Consider the following 21,104-nt stretch of genomic DNA (forward strand, 5'->3'; position numbering starts at 1 on the left):
TGGCAGATGGCATCTACCCAAAGTGGGCGACACTTGTCCAAGCAATTCCAAACCCTAGGAATAACGTAGAAAAGTTGTTTACCTTACACCAAGAGGCATACCAGAAAGATGTTGAGAGAGCTTTCGGTATTCTACAAGCACGGTGGAAGATCATTAGCGAACTGACAAGAGGGTGGAGTCGAGAAAATTTGGACTCCATCATGATGTATTGCATCATATTACACAATACGATAGTGGAGGATGAGCGAGATGGATATATTGATGGAGAGTCCGATGACGACCAAGAAGATCCAAATAGGTCAAGAAGGGCTTGTGCAAAAATATATGATGGGCCTAATTTGCCTTTCAATTCAAGAACTGGTAGTATCTCTATAAATGAGTACATGAGGCTATAGAATGATACGTTCTCGTGCCACAAACAAGTACTTACAACAGGATCTTGTTGCACATCTTTAGGCTAAAAGAAGCATTGTGGATGCAATTTTTTCCTCCTTGATCTTGGACAAAATTGCACCTACAAAACAAATAACACCTTAGGTCGAGGCCAAGAGCCTCACGCGCCCACAATGAATGGGGAGGGCTTTGGCCGAAGAACCTCCAATGCTAAAGTTAGAATTTAGAGAGAAAAGTGTTTGAGAGTTTTGGAGAATTTTAGAAAGAGTGTGAAATGATCTTTTGGTGAAAATAGGAGCCTATTTATAGCGATGGGCCAATCCTCTTTGGAGAAAGAGTGGCAGGCCATTAGGTGGGTTTTTGGGTTTAATTTTGGTTTAATTAGCCAATTTTAATAGGTATTAATTGGCTAATTAAACATAAGGGGAATGTTTTGGTGGTTATTGAATATTTAGAATAAATAGATAATTAGGTTATGTAATAATTAGCTAATTGATTTAGCTAAAAAAGGGAAATTAGGTAAAAGATATATGGGGTGAAATAAATTTTAGAGATTAGCTTGTAGAAGGATTTGATGAGATGAATTTTTGAATTGTTACCTTTTTTGGGCATTTCTGACTTGGTTGAGGATGATTGCCCGCTACTTGCGCGTAGGAATCCTGATATGCCTCAAGTGTATTTTTGTCTTCTTTATCCAAAAATTCACGTGTCGTCTTGTGAATATTTTTGGCTCCACAAGCATGGAGTAGGCGTTTAAGTTTTATGTTGTTAAATGTTTTTAAAAATATTGTTTAAGTTTCATGTTGTTAAATGTTTTTTTTTATGTTATATAATTTGTATGTTGGTTAATGTTATTTAATGTTGTTTCATGTTACTTAATTTAATTTAATGTTGTATAATGGCTTAGGAAGTTATAGGAAAAAAATATAATTTAAAAAAAAGATGAAACAAATTTTGTGAAATAGAAGTTATAGGAAAAAATTTGTAAATAATAAAAAATAATAAAATTGTATAAATAAATAAATAAATCAAATGCAGCGGTTAGCTGATGTCAGCTAGCCGTTGCATTTGAATTTTAGCTTAAGGATTTAGGGTTTATGGCCTCCAACCCTCCAACCCTTTCAGATTCCGTGGGGCTCTCTCAGATTCCACAAGCCCTCTGGCCTAGTTCTAAATTGAAGACGATTTTCAAACTATTTTTGACCCTCAAGACCCTTAGGGTTGGAGATGACCTAATTTCCATCCCCGCCACGTCACTCTCCAAAGTCCAAACGCTAGAATGGTAATTCTCCACCTAACAAATAAAATCACCCTGCCTCTATTTACTCTGCATTTTCTCGCACTTTCCCTCGAACCTCTGTTTTTTTCTCGGCCAAATCCCCCTCTCAAACTCTTCCGGGGCGATTGGATCTGAGTATTTTTTTATTAACTCTCTATCCGTTCCCATCAATCCGGAAGAGAGGCCTCCAATCCTCTGTCTCTCCTCAAATTCTAGGGTTTTTGGATCTGAAAAGGCTAGGATTTTCTTGCTCAGTTCGTCAAAGTTAGGATCTTTTTCTCCAAAAAAAAATTGAAGGGTTTTGGGCAGGCAACACGGAGAAGGCTGAGCTGCCAATGCCATTGTTGGTTTGGAAATTGGTGAATTTTTCGGTGATTTTTGAGAAACCGAAAAAGTTCGAGTTTTTAGAGTTGAGAAGAAGCAGCATCAATGTCTTGGGCAGGCGCAGAAGATGTCTACCTTTCCACTTCTCTGGCCAGCTATCTTGACAGTATTCTCTCTCTCTCTAATTTATACTTTTTATTTCTGGGGTTATGAATTTTCATTAGTTACATGAAGTTAATGGTAATTCTTTCTAGTTTCTAGTTGTTTTTACTAATTGTATTGTTGCATAGTTGAAACATTTGGTCTTTTTACCATTTGAGTATTTTTCTCGTATTTGTTGATTAAATTCAGATAATTTGTATATAGGGTCCTGCAGAATAAATTGTTTTCTTGTATTGAAGTTTAGCTGTCTGAGTATTCCTTTAAATCTCGGTTTCAATGTTGAATTTTTGAGTTGAGTGCTAGTGAAAAGAGTCTGGAGTTTAGTAATGGTGGGTCAACCATTCATTTTCTTACTGCTAAAGGTGTGGTGGTCATATGCTTTCATGCTGCAGAGAAACTTCTTGTGCTGCTCCGTGATGGTCGAAAACTTTTGGGGATACTTCGATCGTTTGATCAATTTGGTACTAAGATTATTTCCTCTGTTGTTGAGGGCAAAAGATACTGTAATTTCGCTGAAGATTCTGAAGTAATAATTGTTTCTGATTTGCAGCCAATGCTGTTCTCGAGGGTGCTTGTGAGAGAGTCATTGTTGGCGATCTTTACTGTGATATCCCTTTGGGTCTGTATGTAATCCGTGGGGAGAATGTTGTTCTAATCGGCGAGCTGGTATGATACATTATTTGTTGATTTGTCAACTATAACTCAAAATATGCATCTTTGAATAATGTTTATATCTGCACTTGATGTCTTAGGATTCAGAGAGGGAGGAACTTCCACCGCACATGACTCGTGTTTCAGCTGCAGAAATTAAAAGGGTAAGTGTTATCAGCTCATAATCTTTATAAATGGTGTGTTGATATAAACTACCTCAATTTCGTTCTTTTTCCTTTGTTGAATTAACATCTGTTTTGGTCTCCAAATGTTCAAGTTACTGAGTTGTTTTAGATTGAGTTTGTAACTCCAGTGTTATGTTGTGTAGTTTAAAATCTGCAATGAAAATTAGTAGGTTAATGGTGCAGTTTGAAGCACAGCTTCATCACAATTTAGGAAGCTTGATTCTATAACTTATAGGATGATTTAATCGGCCAACTTAGTTGTGCCTTAAGCATTTGTTCAAGGGTAAGCGTACTGATGAATGGCGGGATAAGAGTGTCACTTGTTCTATTGGTATCAACTTAAGTATACGTAAAATACAAAGTAAATATAAATACTGTTAGAAAAATGTAATATCCAACAGCACTAGAGTAAGGCTACGGTGATTATTAGCCCAAAAGTTTGTGTTGGTAGGGGTAATTCTAAATACTGGTAGAAAAATGTTTCCTTCTTTCCTTTTTTCTTTCTTATGTATTGGAATCACTAGGTGAACAGAAACTTGTTTTTAGGTCAACCAAAACTGATAGTAATTATTTGAAGTTGAGGCAGAATTTCTTCAACGGGTTGGTTCCCAGCGGGTTTGAATTTGGTGAAATTATCAGAGAGAGAGACGGGCCAAAGGCCCACTTCCAAGTTTCCAACAACACCGATATTGTCCCCAACTTGGTAATTACCACCTATACAATCCGTCAGGTGTGAGGTTTTATCTCAAAAGACTTCAGAATTAGTTGGAGTGGGGTTCGGATCTCTAAACTCTTCTTTTCTCAGAGATACAGTTGTAGGATATTTCAACAGAATTAGGGCTTTTCTGATGCTGGGGCACAGCAATCGGTGGTTTAACATCAGTCAAGATTTTATGTAATTTGAATGTGTGTCATTTCTTTTTCGGTTTGCATGTTTGTCATTTGTTCTTTGACAGTGTTTTTGTGACGTTTGGCTCCGCTTTGTTATATTTGGATACGTCGCTTTACTATTTTGTGGGAAACATGTAGTGATGATTTGCTTTGTAATTGGGCAGGCACAGAAAGCAGAAAGGGAAGCTTCTGATCTTAAAGGTACAATGAGAAAAAGAATGGAGTTCCTTGATATGGATTAACGGAGTTTTACCAAGTTCGTGGACTTACTAGCTGCCCATTCTGCAAATATTGTAGCAGTGCTTTTCATTCTCTTCTTCCTCCGGTAGTTAGCTGATGTTCGTGCATGGTAGATGTCAAATCTCCAGAAATTAGAATTTCAATGAACAGTAGTTCAAATTTCTTTCTGTAATATTTGGCTGAATTGATGGAAGTATCCCTTTGCTTTAAAAGTTTCACTATTTTTTGTGGATTCAAATGTTCTAGAGAACCCTAATATAGCTTGTTCATAGACCATTGACAGCAAGAATATTTGTCTTTTGACACATCGAAGATTTGATTTGGTGTCACTGTAAGGAAACCTTCTAAGATGAAAAATGCTCGTGTTTTCGGCCTGGACCCTTTACATATTGATTACTGATGCAGGAAATATAGACTCTATCTAGCTGCTTTACGGGTCCAGGCCGACTGTACGGGCAATAATGCAAGGAGGATATGATGATTTTTTGTGGAGTATTATTGCAATTTTTCTTTTACTACAACACATGATGCATTTTTTTTTTTTATGGATGACGTGCTGATTTAATTCTTGAACTATCATCTTACTGAAAGTTAGGTCCTTAAATTATTTGTTCAGTAAAATAAGTTCTTAAATTCATTAGAAATTGCTAATTTCATCAATAATATTATATTCAAAGCTATTTTATCTAATTTTCGTCAACTTAAGTCACTTTGACACACTTTAAAGTTTAATACCATCATTTTCTCCAATATAAGCCCTTAATATTTCATATAGTTGCAAATCTCACGTCTAATTTACCCTTCAAAGTTAACATCATACACTATTTTTTTATGTAAAATTACCATTCTACCCTTTAATATGTATCACATGAAAGTATCGTAACTTAAATTGACGAAAAATTGAATATAGTAATTTCAAATCTAATATTAGGGATATAATTGGTAAATTTTTATAATTCAATGACTGATTTTTCTGAAAACAAATAATTTAAAGATCTAATTTTCACTGAGATTGCAATTTACCCTTTTTTTTTATTTCACCAACATTTCAGTCTTATAATTTTCATAGAGTGCATTTTTAATACTTTCTGAAGTTTAGGTAGACTGTCCAAAAATTAATGAAAAATATAATCACCATGACACCAACCGCATTGACTTTCATGGCATTCGTCACATAACCGTCCAAAGCAAACAAAATAATAATCATGTTTGTATAAAAACTGATAAATCATGCACGTTCTAGGGTCGGTTTAGTGAAATAGGAGCAAAAGTTTAGAACTCTCAACTTGAGTTCGAAAAGCATTTCTGAGGGTCATAAACCATGCACGGTATGAGAAAAGGAATTTGTCCATCCTCAGTGCATGGTGAGATACTTTTTATATTTAAAAAAATAAATAACAATTAATTAGACGCACTTACAGACATCAAAACATAATCACAAAAGATGAGGCATATGACGGCTCTAACACCCCCCACCCCCCCCCCCCCCCCCCCCCCCCCAACACTCACACGATATTATCTATATTAAGAGAGTAGGTGCTAGCAATAATATGATAGAATCGAACCTAAAATTTCTCAGTTACAACTTAAGAGAATTATCATTAGACCGCTGTACTGAGTGACAATATTAAAACAATAATTAATTAAACATAATAACATAATCCTACCAGAGTGTCTGTGAGTGTACCAACAACATCATGCGGATCCTTTTGGTGAAGATCTTGGAGATTGGTTCATCGTGTCCGTTTATCGTGTATTGTGTGGTCAGCTTTTATCAAGTATCGTTTGTGTATAATTTTAAATAAAAATATTTAAAATTATTTCTGATCATACATTGTACGATACATGAACATGATTCACAAATCCCTGAAATACTTACAAACTAAGAGGATCCGGCGAGGATCCGGATTCGTGAGGGTAGGTAGACAAAAACGGTCAGACTTCATTTCACCGACCACAGAGACTAAAGAGAGAGAAGCTTCTACTTGTTTCTCTTCGTCTGTCTCTCAGATTTGGGGTTTTCTGGGATTTTATAGAAGTTGGGAATTAGGAATTTGAATTTATAATATAATGTGGTGCTCCCCAGCTCCTGCTCTCCTTGCTCTTCTGCTCTGCGTTTTGAGCGCGGAAGCCTCGGTCCACGAGTACGCCGCAGAGAGATTCGCCACCAAAGGCAGCGCCTTCGTCGTCCACGGCGGAAGCGAGGGAATTTACTCTTCCGCCTCTACCCAGTCCGCCTCCGTCTCCGCCAGAGGTGGTTCCTACATACGGTAAAGTACATCGTTGAACTCCTACATCCAGTTTTAACTTGCATTTGGCTAAGATCTGATGCACATTTGAGTTCATTTGAATATTTGATATATGGGGTTCATGAATTCTGGTTGATAAATTGCTTGCTTGGTAAAAACTAAAAAGCCGAAAGCTGTTTTACTGCAACTGTTGAAAGCGATTAGCCCATTTCTTGTGTCTTTCTTTTACATATGTTAAACCCTGTTTGTACAAAAAGTATCTGATTTGCTATTGTAATTTGGAACCAGCTTCGAAAAGGTTACGTTTCGGAGAAGCAGAGAATCAGCAAACTTGAGCTCATGGCCAGTCCATGCCATTGTTTTTGAGGTGGAAGATAGAGAGACCATTGGCGGTTCAGCTTACGGTGGTCAAAGAGCAGTATGTTGCTCGGGGGATCTCGCAAAACTCGGGGTGTGTGTACAAGGAGAGGTCATTCACCGCCGGTTGACTGAGAATCCAGGTTGGCCCCAGGTTTTTGGTGTATCATTTGAAGAAAATGAGGAAGTTGCCACATTGCCGTCCAAATCGATACAGATTATAAAAACCGGGATGTACAATTTGTATTTCATTCATTGTGATCCGAGTATTAAGGATGTGGTTGTGGAGGGGAAAACTATATGGAAAAATCCTAGCGGGTATTTACCTGGTAGAATGGCTCCGTTTATGAATTTCTATGGGTTTATGTCCCTTGCCTTTGTCGTACTTGGGGTCGGTTGGTTCTTGCAGTATGCAAGATTTTGGAGAGAAGTGTTCCCGTTGCAGAATTGCATCACTCTGGTAATAACCCTCGGTATGTTTGAGATGGCTCTCTGCTATTTTGAGTATGCTGAATTCAACGAGACGGGGGTTAGGCCAACTGGGATAACTGCATGGGCAGTAACGTTTGGGACAGTTAAACGTACGGTAGCACGGGTGATACTCTTAATGGTCTCCATGGGTTATGGTGTTGTGAGGCCTTCCCTTGGTGGGCTTACATCAAAGGTGATTTTGCTTGGATTGACCTTCTTCTTGGCATCTGAAGTTCTTGAGATGGTAGAAAATGTTGGTGCAGTAAGTGATCTTTCCGGAAAGGCGAGATTGTTCTTGGTTCTTCCTGTGGCAATATTGGATGCGTTCTTCATTCTCTGGATATTTACTTCCCTCTCCGCAACTTTAAATAAGCTTCAGGTACTTTGGTTTTCGTCCCAAGGATTTTGGTGAATTAATTTTCATTTAAGAGCTTTGTTTACTAGTTTCACACTAGTTGCTTCTTAATGAATATGCAGATCTTTGAAATGTTATTTCTCTATGTAGTAAATTACATAAGAGTACCATTAAAATGGTAGGGACATGTACGACAGGACTTGTAACCCATGTATACTGATAAATTAGATAATCCACACTATTATGGATTCATGACCCATCATGTCAAGTCCTGTCCATCTCACATTTGACACAACAAACAAAGGGCTAGACTCAAGTCCATTTTAATTGGTGACAACCTATTCCAACCAGCTCACCAAACGAGCGGGCTTATTTGGTGGACTGGATGGTATTGGGCCTTAGGCATAGGATTGGATTGATAAGGATAGGTAAGACATGATTTGTAATCCATGTATAAGGGTAGGTTAGATACCCACTCTATTGTGGATTCATAACCCATCATGTTCAGTCTTGTCCGTTTCACATTTTGACACAACAAACAATAGACTGGACTCAAGTCCATTTTAATTGGTCACAACCTATCCCAACCAGCCCGCCAAACAGGCTCTTAGGGTATGAGGATATAAAATAAAATCTTCTCAATTTGTGTTTTCCATTTCACCAAAATGAAAGAATAAAGGAGCTTGAATATGTAGGAATATGAGAACCAACCTTTACTATTCATCTCGAGATGTGGTATATGCCAACTACGTGTACTTGATTCTGATTTATCCGATCATTTGCCATCAGGCCCCAACAGTTGATCCCTGTAATTTTCGTGTTTGTGGCTTACTGAAGGGCATAAATAATGTGATACGAAGAACCTTAACTACCTTACTGATAACTTTTTTCTTGCTTGTGTGTTGCGACAGGCTAGGCGAATGATGGTTAAGCTAGACATTTACAGAAAGTTTACAAACGCTTTGGCAGTGACTGTTATTGTATCTGTGGGTTGGATATGCTATGAGGTAATCTTGTGCATCCTCAGGATACTTTTTACTTGCGCAAAATGATTTGCGTCTGTTGAATGCGTTTTTGTGGAACTCTCTTTGTTTTTAATTTGTTTAAGTCAGTTATTACACATTGATGTTTTTCGATTTCGTACTTGCAGCTATATTTCAAATCAAATGATGTTTACAATGAGCAGTGGCAGAACGCATGGATCGTCCCTGCCTTCTGGCAAGTTTTATCTTTTTCTCTTCTATTTGTCGTCTGCATTCTTTGGGCGCCATCGCAGACCTCAACAAGGTAAATACCTGGCTTCCATGATTCTTCTTCTTTCATCCTCCTCACTTACAAAACTTTGTTCTTGTTTAACAAGGTAAATACAGGGGACATCTCCCATGGTTTACTTGAACTCTAGTGACCGCATCCCCGCCCTGTTTTTCTTTTTTTATTAGATATGCGTACTCTGGAGATAGCGAAGAGTTTGACAAGGACGATACGACCTTGACGCTCATAAAACCGGCCCTAACGCCTGCGAAGGATGCCGGTAGTGCTCTTGAAACTAGACCGCTTCAAGGCAGTAATGGGGCGTCAAATGGCGGCGATGAAGAAGACAAGATAGAGTAAGAAGAGAACCCAGCTGGAATATTTGTTGGCATTGCAACAATACCCAGCTGCGCCAACACGACAGAGGGAACATATGATACACAGAGGAGCAAGGATCATGGCATATAAAATTGTATGTTGTTGAGGTTATAAAATTAGTTAGCGTAGTTTAATGTTTGCTTTTTAGTCCTTAATGTATTTGTTTATTTGGCTACTGAATTTTCTCCAAGGAGAAAAAAGAAGCGTATCATTGGCGGTTTGCAAGCGGTGGTTTGTCTTGGTGGTTAAGCCCTCCTCCCCTTCCCTTGGTTTGAGTTGAGGGACTTGCTATGCTTGAATAAGATATCGGGTCGAGAAATTCAATCTGTAATCATCAGTTTTGTACGGTACAGAGATACATACGATACCTAATTACATGAGAAACAAAGCTGCCTCGCCGAAAACTGAAAGAGAGAGACAGCCCAGGCACCCTTATCTAAAATTCAATTTTCCAATTTGCTTATTAAAGGCTTAAAAATATGACATGGTGTACAAGTAACCTGGAGCTACTATAAGAAACGGCTTCTTGATGCTAAAAAAAGATTGGAACAAAGCACACAAAAGACAATTCGAGTATGAACAAATGAAACAAAATCTAGACCGTGGTAGTAATAATAAACAACATGCTTACAGGGCAGGAGCATTGGGGCGTGCAGACTTGGCCACTCTGTAGTGCTCCAACCGAGATCTTCATAAAACATTCTGACCTCCCCCAATCAACGGAATATTGAACTGTATAGGGTTTTTAATGAAATGGAAAGCTTGATGAATCCCAGACCGACCAGCACCGTCATCACCCAAACACTCCCAAAAAATTCAAAGAATGTGTCCTAGTTTCTAAACTTGCAAAACTTAACTTCAATTGATCACATTCACTGAGATCTCCTCCTCAAGTGCTGGGATACTGAGTACCCCTCAAAGAAATCCAATACAGCCATCTCCAAATCCTCGGTCGTATACTTGATGTAATTTTCTGGATGCTTCCCACTTTCTATATGGCTCCTAAACCGCCCAAGGAACGACCTGTATGCTGGGATCAACTTCTCTGAAATAGATATCCTTAGCTCCTCCCTAAGCTGAGTATCCGGTATCAACCAAGTAGCTTGAGTCCTATGAACTTCCTCAAACATAGCATTGAAAGACTTGAACCTCTCTCTCAATGCACTCTTCGACACCCCGGAAGAAAAACTCCCACTCACATGTAACCCTTCGTCTCTCAAACAATACAACACCCCGACCCAAGTAGCTCTCTGGTAACTAGTGGCTGCCTGGCGGAACTTCCCGGTCAACTTCCTCAAGTAATCATCTCCAATCATCTCCCTCAATTCCGGGGACCCTTTGACCTTTTGAACAATGTAATGAACATTGTTCATCATAAACAAGTGAGCTATCGAAGCATCCTTATAGTGCTTAGACTTGCCATCCAAATTAAATTGCAAAATCACAATAATCCAAATCAAATGCAGAGCCAGAGGGGTTTTCCCCTCTAGCTCTGCGAACTCCATATCCGGAGTCGTGGGGTCGCCGGAGTACCGCGACCCCGTGGACGGCTTCGACACAATAAGCTCATTCAAAGTCTGCTTATAATCCGATATCAAACTGATGTAATTCATCACATACCGAGTCAATGGATGAATCGTTCCGCCCGGGACTGGAACCCTAGAGGGTTCACGAAGCACGGCGTTCTCAAACTCCGATAGAATCCCCCTCGCCGCCTCCGCCAGCCTCGACAGTATCTCCACCGCCTGAATCCGAATCGACTCCGATGACTCTGAATCGAAAACGGATTCAATATCTGGCATCAAGTCCATCAGAGCGTCGTGCAAGTCGAGAATCTTGAAGAGCTTCTCGGGAGACCTCCGGCTTATGCTGATGGCCTCGGCGAAGTTGAAGAGCTGAATCGCGGGGCCCTTGACTGTCTCCATAAAGCAAGCATCGTCAATGGCGGTGCCGATGCCGTTGAATATTTGCTCGCAAAGCTTTTTCTCGGAGGCGAAGACGGTCCTCACGCAGGCCTTGGCGGCGCGTATCCACCGTCGGATCTTGGTCTCCAGCTGCTCCCACTGAAGTCTCTGAACGTCGCCGATGCTCAGCTTCTCAATCCCTAGCTTCCGGAAACTGGAGTCCACCGCCCCCTTCCTTACGCTGCCGTACACCTGGATACACTCGCGTAGGTAGCCGGCGGCGATCATCCGCTCGGCGATGTTGCGGAGATCGAAGACCGCATCGGAGGGGATGAGATCGAGCTCGCGGATGCTGCTGGCGGACCTGTAGCTGCTAGTGGTCGACGAATCGCCGCGCTGGAGAAGCTCGTCGACGTCAACCGCAGAGACGGAGGAGGCCTTAGGTGTGGTCAAACCGCTGTCATCTTCAGCCGGGTAGTCCTCGAACTCGGGGCTCGAATCAGCGATGCCGGAGTGAGTTGACGAGCTCGGATCGGCGGAGGAAAGAGAGTCGGGCTCGATGGGAGTGGTGTGGTTGAGGAGGATGTTGCGGAACTCGTCCTCCAACCGAGCCATGGCGATCTGGATGGCGGAGTTGAGCTTGGACTGGTCATCCTCGGAGGCAAGGGTGGCGGAGGACAAGGAGTGTTGGATTTCATCGACGGCCTGTAAGTAGCGATCGACTTCGTCGCGTTGGCCGTCGAATATCATTCGTTCCCGGGCCTCCTCGGAAGCCGTGGAGTCCCAGAGGAGAATAATCTTCTCCGCCGCGTCTAGCTCTTGAAGCGAAGGCGGCGGCGGCGGCGGTGGAGATTCCATGAAATGAAACGCTGCGTTAAAAGGTTGCGGTGGTGGTGGGGGGAATTGAAATTTTGGGGAAAGAATGGGGAAGTTGAGGGAAATAGGATGATGGCCTTTCAAAAAAAGGCAGCTGTGGGATTTTGCTAAATTTTTGTCAGTTGTGGTGGAAAATGGAAAAATGAAAAGAAATGGAAGGAGGGTAAAACGGAAGCAGCAAAAGATCAGCTGGACTTTGTTTTTGACACCTGGGGCCTTTTCGTTACTATGTAGAGTGACCGTGAGACTGGGATATTAAATTTTAAACATAAAATTTAAATTTGACAACTTATATGGTATTTTGATTTCTTTTAAAATTTTGCTCTCTATCGGGTATGTTAAATTAAATATTATTTTATTACACTATTTTCTCTTCTTTTTATTTTATTAAACAATTATTTTATGCCCCTTCTTTCTAGACTTCTCCTATCATCTTCGTTCTCTATTTTCTGAATCTTTGTATACCTGCTTCTCTTCTCCATCAACAACCTATCGTCCTCTACCATCATCTCGATATACTCGAACTCGCCTGAAATCCAAAGGCCACAACCAAAGTTGAGGGATTGTAGGTGGAGGAATTGTAGCTGAGGGATTGCAATCTGTTGGTGACAATCTTCCTCGAATCGTAGCCCAGGCATTGCAACGAGGATTCGAGAGCTCTTGTTTGAGCAACGGTGTGAAATGGAGTCTTACATTTGGGTTTTAGGTTGAGATCGTGAGGTTAGTTTCTGGGTTTGGTTATGAGAAAAGGGGACGAGCAGCGCTTCTCAGGTTTGAGTGAGAGAGGATAGTTGCATATCTGATAAAAAAAAATTAATAAAATAACATTTAAAAATTAATTAAAAAAATATTTGAAACTGCTGTCAAATTTGATAGCAAAAAGGAAAGCTGTTATTCCATATCATGCCACATTAGATTTGGTTTCTCGGTTGGAAAACATTGCAGCTGTCTTTTTTTTACTGTTATTGCTGATTTGGACATTTTGACATCTCCTTTGAAGATGGTCTTATATTTGGATGAGAAAAATAAACTTAAAATTTTGACAAAAGTTAAAATTTATAAATTAACATGCATCAATTTCTGGAATCATAAATGTAGAAATTTATAATTTTTACGTAGAAAAAAAAATGGAATTTGGAACCTCCAATTCCTAAGTTTATATTTGATGTAAATATGTGTCATTCCAACTTTCTATGATTGAGAGTTTAAAAATAACAAATTATGTATTCAAATTTTGTTGTTCTTTTAGGTTAACCAAACAAGAAAATTCACAAATTCTTGAAAATAAAATTCCATCATTTCAATTTCCTTCATCTTAAAATTTCTTAATAATCTTAAAATTCTTCATCCAAACAGAGTGTTAAAGTAATGTTAAGAAGACCAAATGCTTAAACTAAATTGTGTAAACTAAATGATGTGATTATTGATAATTGTATTATTAATTAATTACCGATTAATGTGCTTATTTCTTATTAGTGATACATGATTTGATTTGTAAATTTAGTTGAAAATTTTGGTCTCGCTAGGATTATCGCTTATCTTAAAAGTTAATATGCGTTATGTTTAAGTAGAGAGAGATTGGCACGTGTGATTGCATTATTTGTTAAGACATCAAAATGGCGTCATCTAAGGGGGAACCGGATCCCTTCCGGATTCAATAACACTGAGCCTGCTGAGTAGGCGATCTGGGCCGTTGAAATTTGATCTAACGGCTACAAACAGGGGGGCCTCTAAAAGTTATAATAATTGTAGCCGTTGAATCAAATTTCAACGGTCCGAATCGTCAACTCAACAAGCTCAATATATATGGATCCGGAGGGGATCCGGTTCCGTCTAAGGGGTGCATATAAGTTCTCCTTTTACAAACTGGGAATTTTGTTATGGTTAGTTGTACATAATTGATTCATGATCGATTACTGATTGTAAATGTGCATGGGCTTAATGAACTCACCTACACAGCGGCGGGCTCAGAAATTTCGCCCTAAAAGGTCATAGTGTAAAAGTTCTGAAAAATGTATAGACAAAAATAACATGAAATAATAGTATATTTATTCATAATTTAAAATTTAAAAAATATGGGTTTGTGTTTGGTAGTTCAGACTATCAAGTACTACTCTGACTTTTAAAACAATTTTCACCATTTGGTTTCTTAGAGACAACCATTAATTTGTTAGGATCAATCTTCATCGCCATTTTCTAAACTACTTAAAAAAAAGTTTTAAAAATAAGATTACAAGCTAAAATTATTTAAAAAAAAGTAACCAACATGAAGACACAAACCTTATACCAAGTAACCAAAATAAAGCACAACCAATTAATCAAAACAAAAGTTTTAAAAGACACTAGGTGTTAGTCAGGTGGTAAGCTAGAGCCTAGTGCTTAAGTGGCTAGATGGACTAGACAGATTTAAGTAAATCTATTTATACGTATAAAAATACATAATTGTATTGGAATACATAAATTGCAAAATAAAATGACATATAAATTAAAGTATTAGAACATATTGAAAATATAGAGAACAAGCATGTAATGAGTGTTCATCCAAGTATTCAACAAGTCTCCTACAATTTATTGAACAAAAAAATATTCAAAATGAAGTTATCGATTTTCTGTCTAAATAAGAGTAACGACCTATGTAGATTTAAGTGTCATTTCTTAATTTTCAAATACCTACAAATTAATCCGAATAGTGACCATCCACATAGTGGAAACCCAAAATAAAACTCTATATATATATATGTAATATCAACCAGTGGAAATTCCAAGGAGTCAATATACAGCTTCCACGATAAAGATTACACATCAAAGGGTCAAGTGACTCCCTTTAATCCCTACTGCATCCGCTATCGCTCCCTACATGAATTTACGGTTAGAAATCGATCATTTGCTCACGCGACTAATGGTAAATATTTCACGTTTTAAGAGAGGTAAGACTTACTTAAGAACGGCGTGAATTTTAGTTGTATTAAGGAGATGTATAATACATGATCATTTTTTTTTATTACTCTTTGCTAAAATAATTAAATTATTGGATGTCACGAGTACTATAATTGAGTGGTAGTCATCATTAATTGTAAATGATACCATTTATATTTGATTCTCGTAAATAAGGAATTTGATATCATATTATCGATCCATTATGTAATCCTCCCAACTACTATTGTAAAATTTGGAAGGGATTTTTTTTTTTTTGGGTGAACTGGAAATCTCATTACCAAGGCAAAGATGTCAAACACACAATGAATGCCTACTTAGAAGCAAGCATCAAACTAAGTAATAGAAATAAAGCCAGGCAATGTAAGGGAATACAAGAAGGAAGGACGCTGCAACCCTAAAGCGTCGCCCTTACAATATCATTACAAAAACTTTCAGGAGAACACAGACTAGTGAAGATGGGGGTCGATTGACCCATGTAAAGATGGGGGAAATGTTTGTGTTGGGTTGGTGAGAGGGGAAGGGCCAACATGAGAAGGTCATGCTAAGACGTTACCCAAAAAGACAAGAAAGAAAGAAAAAGTGAAGAAGAAAGAAAGGAAAAGGGATGATGGTATATATATAGGTTGTGATGTGTCCTTATTTTAGACTTAAGAGCCGATTGGGATTGAATTTTGACCATCCCATTCAAGGCAATCAAACACGAATTGCTCTTCCGTTTTCAACCTACAGTTTGGAAATGCTTCACTTCATGTTTTGATACTTATCGATGAACTAATGTAGGGATTTGGATTGTCTGCCTTTTCCATCCCCTCCTATTTCTATGATTACGGTTAAGTCGCGTCAACATTCTATATTGATTTTTTATAGAAATAATAAAACAAAAAATAATGGGAATATAAAACGTCGATGTGGTTTAACCGTGACCACAAAATATAGAAGAGGATGAAAAAGACATGGGATGGAGAGGGCAGACAATCCAAGTCCCTAATGTAGAACATCGCTTGTATGAAAAAAAAAATATTAAAGGAGAAGGAAGGTCGAAAAACAATTAAACTCTACATTACATTAGAGAAAACAAATGAAAACTTAGAAGAATGAGAGTAACATAGAAAACGTCATCCAGGGATTGGCACAGGGCATAGGGGAAAACAATTAAACTCTACATTACCAATATCACTGTTTTAAAAATCCATGCCTAGCGCTATCTATGTTCTGCCTAGCACCGCCTAGGTTCCATTTAGGCGCTAGGCGGTTAGCCATCACCCCGATTAATCCTAGGCATTTGAAATTTAAGAAAGGCCGCCTAGCCGGTTTAGGCACACCCCTATCCTAGCCCATCCAAACCCGCATAGGCACTTGCCTAGATCACAACTTCCGATAGACAAAAAATAGATATCGTCTTGCATTTTATTTTTTAAAAATAAATTATAAGGCTTGTTAAATACTTAGGTGACCACACATTAAATGCATATTTCCCTTGTTTTCATTAAACTTTATGTTCTAATACTTTATATATGTTACTCTATTTTGCAGTTTATGTATCCCAATGAACTTATGTATTTTTTATGTATCAGTCTACACTTATTTATAGGATATATAATAAATTTACTTAACCCGCCTAGTACACCTAGGACTCCTCCTAGCCCCTGCCTAACCGCTAGGCCCTAACCCGCCGCCCAATTAGTGTCTACCGTCTTTTAGAACATTGGTCTAGATCACTTCCTCCACGACTACATTTTAGTTACCAATTAATGTGACAATTTCTTATATATGATAAACACTACAACAGCAACTAGTATATTAAAAACTAGTTTCTCTAGTAATGCTTATCAATATTTAGTCACCTGAATCCCCTCCTACAGTGCTATACTCATAATATTCGTTTTTTATGTTTTTGAATTTATGAGGTATCACATCACGTATTAGTAACAAACTAATCTCCCTTATTTGTACCCAAAAAAAGAAAAAAAATTCTTGCTCTTAATGCAATCTCGCAACTGCATGACGGAAACGTAGTTTTAGACCCCAAGTCAAAATTCGTCAAAAAAAAAAAAAATAAAGAAAAGAAAAAACCCCAAATCAAAATACTTGGAATATTCTTGATTCCCAAAGTTAAGGCACAACCGTTTTCAATTTGGGCTTGGACGGCCCAAAGGCTTTGTCATGATATGGTAAGGTGCTCTGCCAGCGAAAGAGAACATGATTTCCTGGCTGGCCTAAGCTTTCTGTTGTCTAAAATTAATATAGACAATTAGTATACTAATTAGCATTATTTAGCCAATTATTATTAATATTCCTAAGATTTCTGTTGCCTCGGCCACAAACCGCACCCAATTAAACTAATAAAGAATTTAATTATGAAATTAATGAAGTCAACTAATCTACTGCCAAAATAGGCCGACATTCACGTGCATGCATGCTTTGCACGAACACATGCAACATTTTTCACCTCTTTAAGAATATTACTCGTATAAACGATTAAATCATATTAATTTAATTTTTTTATACAACGATATGCTATTCTAAATGTCACATCCCGGTCCGGAGCGGATCACTTCCCGGGCCCGCTCCACCACCATAGCATAATATTATCCGTTTTGGGCTTACCATTCCCTCACGGCGGATCACTTCCCTGGCCCGCTCCACCACCGTAGCACGATATTATCCGCTTTGGGCTTACCATTCCCTCACGGTTTTGTTTTTGGAAACTCACAAGCAACTTCCCAGTGGGTCACCTATCATGGTATTGCTCTAGCCCCCTTCTCGCTTAACTTCGGAGTTTCTATGGAACTCGAAGCCAATGAACTCCCAAAAGGCCTCGTGCTAGGTAGGGATGAGCCTCGTGCTAGGTAGGGATGAGAATATACATTTAAGGATCACTCCCCTGGGCGATGTGGGATGTCACAATCCACCCCTTAGGGGCCCGACGTCCTCGTCGGCACACACGCGACCAGGGTTAGGTTCTGATACCAAATTGTCACATCCCGACCCGGGGTGGATCACTTCCCCGGCCCGCTCCACCACCGTAGCACGATATTGTCCACTTTGGGCTTACCATTCCCTCACGGTTTTGTTTTTGGGAACTCACGAGCAACTTCCCAGTAGGTCACCCATCATGGGATTGCTCTAGCCCCCTTCTCACTTAACTTCGGAGTTCCTACAGAACTCGAAGCCAGTGAGCTCCCAAAAGGCCTCGTGCTAGGTAGGGATGAGAATATACATTTAAGGATCACTCCCCTGGGCGATGTGGGATGTCACACTAAATGAGAGAACTTGAACATGATCATATAAGATTATCTTTAAAGAAGATGTCAATTTTTACATAAATTTTAAATTTGAGAGTTTATGTGGCAAATTGATTTTTTTTTTTCTTTCCAATTTTGTTCTCCACCCGATATCTCAAATTTAAATTATTATTTATTATCTTATTTGCTTATCATAATTGCAATTAGTATTCTTAAAACAAAAGATAACAATTAAAATTATAAAAAAAAAAACATTTACTGCTCACTAAGAACAGATTTGAAGTTGCTTTCAAATATGGCAGCAACTCGCTCTTCTGTCATTTCATGTCATACTACATAGGAATTTGCATTTCGGTTGGAAAACACCATTGATGTCTTTTTTTCACTGTTATTGTTGATTGAACGTTTTGACATCTCCTTTGGAAATGCTCTAATGTGTCTATTACTGATTAAGTATCGATCTCAACATACTTTGTCATCAATCTATGTGAGTTAAATCTAAGATCTCTCACTTACAAATAAAAATCAATATCACTTGAATGTGGTACTAGTTGGTATTATCTTATTAATCTTAATATAATATAATAAAAACTAAAAAAATTAGTTTTGAAGGGAGCATAACACAATACTTTAAGCTGCAACAAGATCATGCGAACATATTTTTGTGCAGTTTTGTCTCTTAAAAAAATAATATCATTAATTAATTTAGTATTTTAGGAGGGAAAAGGATCCTCGCCGGATCCTTTTTCCAGGGATCATAAGAATGTCGTGATCTCATTCGTTCATTGTACATCGTACGGTCAGAAATTATTTTAAAATTTTAAAATTAACTATGAATAGTACCTAACAAAAACTGATCACACGATATACGATGAACGGGTAAGATCACGGAATTCTTAAGATCCCTAAAAAAATGATCATCGCCGGATCCTTTTCCTTTTTGGAGGAGTGCAATAAATAATAATATGGTGTATGGTGGTTGGCTAAGGTAGGCTACAGGTACAGCACACTATCCCTTATAATTTGCTAGGAACAATCTAGAAGGGTGGTTAAGTTTAGTTAAATTTGACTGCAAATATTGAATAGTTAGTCACTCCAGAATGTTACTCTAATACTGTCGGGATTTTGCCATTTAGTATTATAATCTAATGATATTCTTCTTCGTTTATAAGTGAGAGGTTTTATGTTCAATTCTCGCCAAAGACGAATTTGAAACACATTATTAGCTCAATGTAAGATTTAGCCCACTCCCCCACCCCCTTAGAGTAGACATTATCGTTTGTTAAAAAAAAAAAATAATCATAACAATGACGAGATTTTATTTTGCAATCAGAATAGTCTTGACACATGTATTTCATTACGACATATTTGTACTATAACTCTAACAAAGATGAACCAACATGTATTCTTGAGTTTTGCCTTTATTGTAGAGATGGTACAAATAAACCGCGTAACTTACTGCCCTTAACCCCACCCCACCCAGTTGAAATTGGGCCAACCGGATTTAGGACCTTGATTGATTCTAAACGATTGGGCCTTCGTGTATGAACATAAAAATTAATATTTATGTCATAGAATGACTCAATTCTGATCTTACAACTGACTTGGTGACATTTCCTTTTCAGTTTTATTAATTAATGTTGTATTTAATAATAAACCTCGGATTATTATATAATTCCAGCGGCAAATTACGATCTTGGTTCAATGTATTAGCATTGATAAATGTCAATTAGAGTACAATATAATTATTAAAATTATAGTAATAGTACAGATATTAAATTGGACTGTGGGTTTTATTTGGCAAACCTATATTTCCAGCTGTGTGACGTTCATTTTATTATTTATTTATTTTTTGTTGTTTTGCAAGAGAAGGGTTGACTTGAGTGGAAATATGAAAATATTTGTTTATATTTGAGTAAACTATGATTCAATTTTGGAAGATAAAGTTTAACATTAGCATATGGAATCTAGCTTCAAATTAGAATACAATTCTCAACTCCAAATCCTACTTCCTCGTTATCGTTTTGTATATCAAGTAATTATTAATTGTAATTAGTATAAAATTCAACAATAGGTATTGATATAATAATTTGGTTCAAACTTGTTATTAATAAGAATCGAATCTAAAATCTTTCATTTATAAGTGAAAATAAATACTGCTAGACCGTATTTTTTTACGATAAGGTTGAAGTTGATCTTTATATATATATAGTTGTGGGTGTAAACTCATTGAAAAATTAGTTTAGACATAAATTGGCAATTAGATGATAGTTCAGAGAAGTAAATGACAATATTCTAAAGTTGTGTTTTACTTAAAGATCGTTTGATAATTATTTTGTTGTTAATTTTAATCTCAAGTTATTTGAAAACTGAACAAATTATCAAACAAGTTTTCAACTTTTTGTTTTTTATCTTAGGAAACGCTAGCCCACTACTGAGTACTGATGATCCAAGACATTGAGAGATTGGAAACAGAATTTGGGTGGACCACACAAACGTTGAGTTGGGTTTGATTTCACTTTTCTTTGCTTGCCCAACAACTATACATGGAAATCTTCTAAGCCCGTCAAAGATCTGTACAATGGTTGCCCCATTTTTTGGACCCACAAAACAATTAATCATATTGTCCTCCACTTGCTCTAAAACTTCAGCCGGCCTATAAGGATGGGAAATATAATGGTGGGTTTGAAAAAACCGAAAACCAAAAAAATCAAACCAAACATTGAACCAAATCGAAAAAAAAATCGAACTGAAAAAAACTAAACCAAAGTAGGAAAACCGAATAGAATTGAAATCTATTGGTTTGGTTTCAGTGATTCGGAAATGAAACCGAACCAAACCTGTAAACCCTTAAAACGACGCCGTTTATATTGTGAGGGACAACGAGATTATTATGCTGCATGCTTTGCCTTCCTGTTGTTCCTAGATAAAGCTACTAGGTTCGCTTGGAAATCTA

The 21,104-nt window shown here is 37.8% G+C and overlaps 3 protein-coding genes across 3 annotated transcripts; 2 read left to right on the top strand and 1 right to left on the bottom strand.

The window, feature by feature from the left end:
* The first annotated feature begins 1,723 nt into the window (after positions 1-1,723).
* LOC137708439 (sm-like protein LSM1B) lies at positions 1,724-4,432 on the top strand. Its single transcript, XM_068447519.1, has 5 exons — positions 1,724-2,162; positions 2,551-2,619; positions 2,709-2,824; positions 2,911-2,973; positions 4,050-4,432. The coding sequence occupies exons 1-5, from the start codon at positions 2,102-2,104 to the stop codon at positions 4,125-4,127; spliced, it is 387 nt and encodes a 128-aa protein (XP_068303620.1). The 5' UTR covers positions 1,724-2,101; the 3' UTR covers positions 4,128-4,432.
* Positions 4,433-6,031: 1,599 nt separating this feature from the next.
* On the top strand, positions 6,032-9,509 carry LOC137708607 (uncharacterized). Its single transcript, XM_068447725.1, has 5 exons — positions 6,032-6,395; positions 6,663-7,581; positions 8,469-8,564; positions 8,708-8,844; positions 8,997-9,509. Exons 1-5 carry the CDS (start codon positions 6,196-6,198, stop codon positions 9,166-9,168), a joined length of 1,524 nt encoding a protein of 507 aa, XP_068303826.1. The 5' UTR covers positions 6,032-6,195; the 3' UTR covers positions 9,169-9,509.
* A 245-nt stretch (positions 9,510-9,754) lies between these two features.
* Positions 9,755-12,108, bottom strand: LOC137708606 (exocyst complex component EXO70A1-like). The gene has a single exon (XM_068447724.1). It carries the CDS (start codon positions 11,946-11,948, stop codon positions 10,059-10,061), a length of 1,890 nt encoding a protein of 629 aa, XP_068303825.1. The 5' UTR covers positions 11,949-12,108; the 3' UTR covers positions 9,755-10,058.
* Positions 12,109-21,104: the final 8,996 nt, after the last annotated feature.

The sequence above is a fragment of the Pyrus communis genome, chromosome 11, assembly GCF_963583255.1.
Source record: "Pyrus communis chromosome 11, drPyrComm1.1, whole genome shotgun sequence".
Taxonomy (NCBI): Eukaryota; Viridiplantae; Streptophyta; class Magnoliopsida; order Rosales; family Rosaceae; genus Pyrus; species Pyrus communis.

Bases quoted from the DNA above. Each gene is read 5' to 3' on its own strand.
- LOC137708439 (XM_068447519.1), top strand. From the start codon at position 2,102: ATGTCTTGGGCAGGCGCAGAAGATGTCTACCTTTCCACTTCTCTGGCC. The intron at 2,620-2,708 runs GTACTAAGATTA...TCTGATTTGCAG, and splicing joins TCGATCGTTTGATCAATTTG to CCAATGCTGTTCTCGAGGGT. The intron at 2,825-2,910 runs GTATGATACATT...TTGATGTCTTAG, and splicing joins TTGTTCTAATCGGCGAGCTG to GATTCAGAGAGGGAGGAACT.
- LOC137708606 (XM_068447724.1), bottom strand. From the start codon at position 11,948: ATGGAATCTCCACCGCCGCCGCCGCCGCCTTCGCTTCAAGAGCTAGAC.
- LOC137708607 (XM_068447725.1), top strand. From the start codon at position 6,196: ATGTGGTGCTCCCCAGCTCCTGCTCTCCTTGCTCTTCTGCTCTGCGTT. The intron at 8,565-8,707 runs GTAATCTTGTGC...TCGTACTTGCAG, and splicing joins TGGGTTGGATATGCTATGAG to CTATATTTCAAATCAAATGA. The intron at 8,845-8,996 runs GTAAATACCTGG...TTTTTTTATTAG, and splicing joins CCATCGCAGACCTCAACAAG to ATATGCGTACTCTGGAGATA.